The sequence below is a fragment of the Empidonax traillii genome, unplaced genomic scaffold, assembly GCF_003031625.1.
Source record: "Empidonax traillii isolate 1590-97213 ecotype Southwest subspecies unplaced genomic scaffold, ASM303162v1 scaffold347:size1123457, whole genome shotgun sequence".
In the NCBI taxonomy this organism is placed as follows: domain Eukaryota; kingdom Metazoa; phylum Chordata; class Aves; order Passeriformes; family Tyrannidae; genus Empidonax; species Empidonax traillii.
This window is the reverse complement of record NW_020955540.1, coordinates 1,019,694-1,021,407: the sequence shown is the minus strand read 5'-3', so window position 1 is coordinate 1,021,407 and position 1,714 is coordinate 1,019,694. Positions and strand designations below refer to the sequence as shown.

The 1,714-nt window shown below is 38.5% G+C and overlaps 1 protein-coding gene across 1 annotated transcript in view; it reads left to right on the top strand.

Moving 5' to 3' along the window:
- The window catches only part of LOC114061668 (loricrin-like), a 38,357-nt gene that overhangs the window by 1,780 nt on the left and 34,863 nt on the right, over positions 1–1,714 (top strand). The window contains exon 3 of the mRNA XM_027892363.1: positions 1,093–1,128. Coding sequence (XP_027748164.1) covers positions 1,093–1,128 — 36 coding nt within the window. The remainder of the gene's footprint in view (positions 1–1,092; positions 1,129–1,714) is intronic.

Below are 1,714 nucleotides of genomic sequence, written 5' to 3'. Positions count from 1 at the left end.
AAAAAAAAAAAAAAAAAAACCAAACAAAAAAAACACAATTCTGAATCTATTTCAAAACTTTTGTTGTGAAAATGACTGTTTTGTTTTTCAGGGATATCAGCACAAATCATAGGTTTCTGTAGTTATCTTGTCTTTTCCATGGGTATGGAACTTTAAAATTTAGGACAAGTTTATAGTCAATTCTTTGGTATCTCTTTTGCTCTCAGTACAGAGCAAGAGTGCTGAGGAACTAAACAACACTGGGACAGGTTCTCAGCTGCATGAAGATCTGGTCATAGAGCCTGCAAATGACGAATATTTACCTCCCTTTAGAGTTTTTATGGAAATTAAAGCAGGTCTGAGATAGATATGATTTGGTTTGTTTTTTTTTTTAAGGTCTCTATGTCAGATAGCATAAATAGATACTTCAAATTCTGTTTGGTAATCCCCATCTCTGTAACTGTCCCAGACAGCTGTGGCACATATCTGCATGTACATGAAACAACTGCTCTTTTATGAGATTATATTAAAGGCAGATTGCATCAGCAAATTATACCCACAATGATTTTATATTATTGAAAGTTTTTCAAAAAGTACTGTCATCCTTGGCTAATTCACTTTACCTGATAATTTTAATTGCATTGGGTTTATTTACATTTTATGTATCTATATATTTTTTAGATTCTTCCTTAATTTTTAAAAAATATTTTTCATCTTTATTTTCCCTCAGAGGAAGGGAACTGTGCAACTGGGACCCATGAAAATTACAAAGCTAGGAAATCAGTATTCACCTACCATTTGCCATCTAACTCCAGTGTCCAACAAATAGCAGGCAAAATAAACATAATAAGAAAATGCTGCATGCCTTCCTGGAAAACCTTCATAAGACTCAAGTCCTGTCTGAGACACATGTAAAACTATTTTACAATTCTCATTCAATAAATACAACTCCTCATCCTGAATAGGAAGTATCAAAATAACTCTAGTTAAGCAGCAGAGTCTGTACTTTCTCTGTCTTATTCTGGCTTTTTTTCCCCCACAAAGAGGTAAACTCTAGAGAGGCATCTGCTTCCCAAATACAGTAATTATGAATCAATAATTCCTTTCATACAGAGCTACCAGCCTCAGGGTGGCAGTTCCTATGGCCAGGTAAGCATCAGTCAGTCATCAGTCAGAATGCAGCCTTTGAGAAATGGAGAGCCATGGCACAGCAAAAGCACTTAGCAATCCCTCAGAAGTTGATCTTTAAAGCACATTGTCTCTGAAAGTGTGTGTTATCCATGTACTGCTTATTCATCTGGAATCCCAGCGTGTGAGATCATGGCACTCAGCACCCTCGTGAGAGCCAGGAGCATGTCCTGCTCCTCATACTGCCCTGCACAGCTTTAGGAAGCAGTTGCTTCCTTTCCCTAATGCAGGTGGAGTTCCGTAGCAAAAGGCAAGTAACCAAATTATGTCCTTGTCCTAGGGTGGGCCAAGTTTCTCAGGCAGCAGCAGTTCCTATGGCCAGGTAAGCAAACTAAATATTCCGTAGGAAGTTCTTGACTGCTGTCTCTGTGACCAGAATGACTGGCAGATTTTGGAGAGTGATGTTTCCCTTGGCAGTCTGCATCTTGATTTGAGTCATGGCTTCTGCAGCCCAGCTGCCAGCATACTGCTGTCTCCTTTGTGTTTTTTGAGAACTCCCCAAGCAGCTGTATTTTCATAAACATTATGCTCTTTAAAGAAGCCTCTT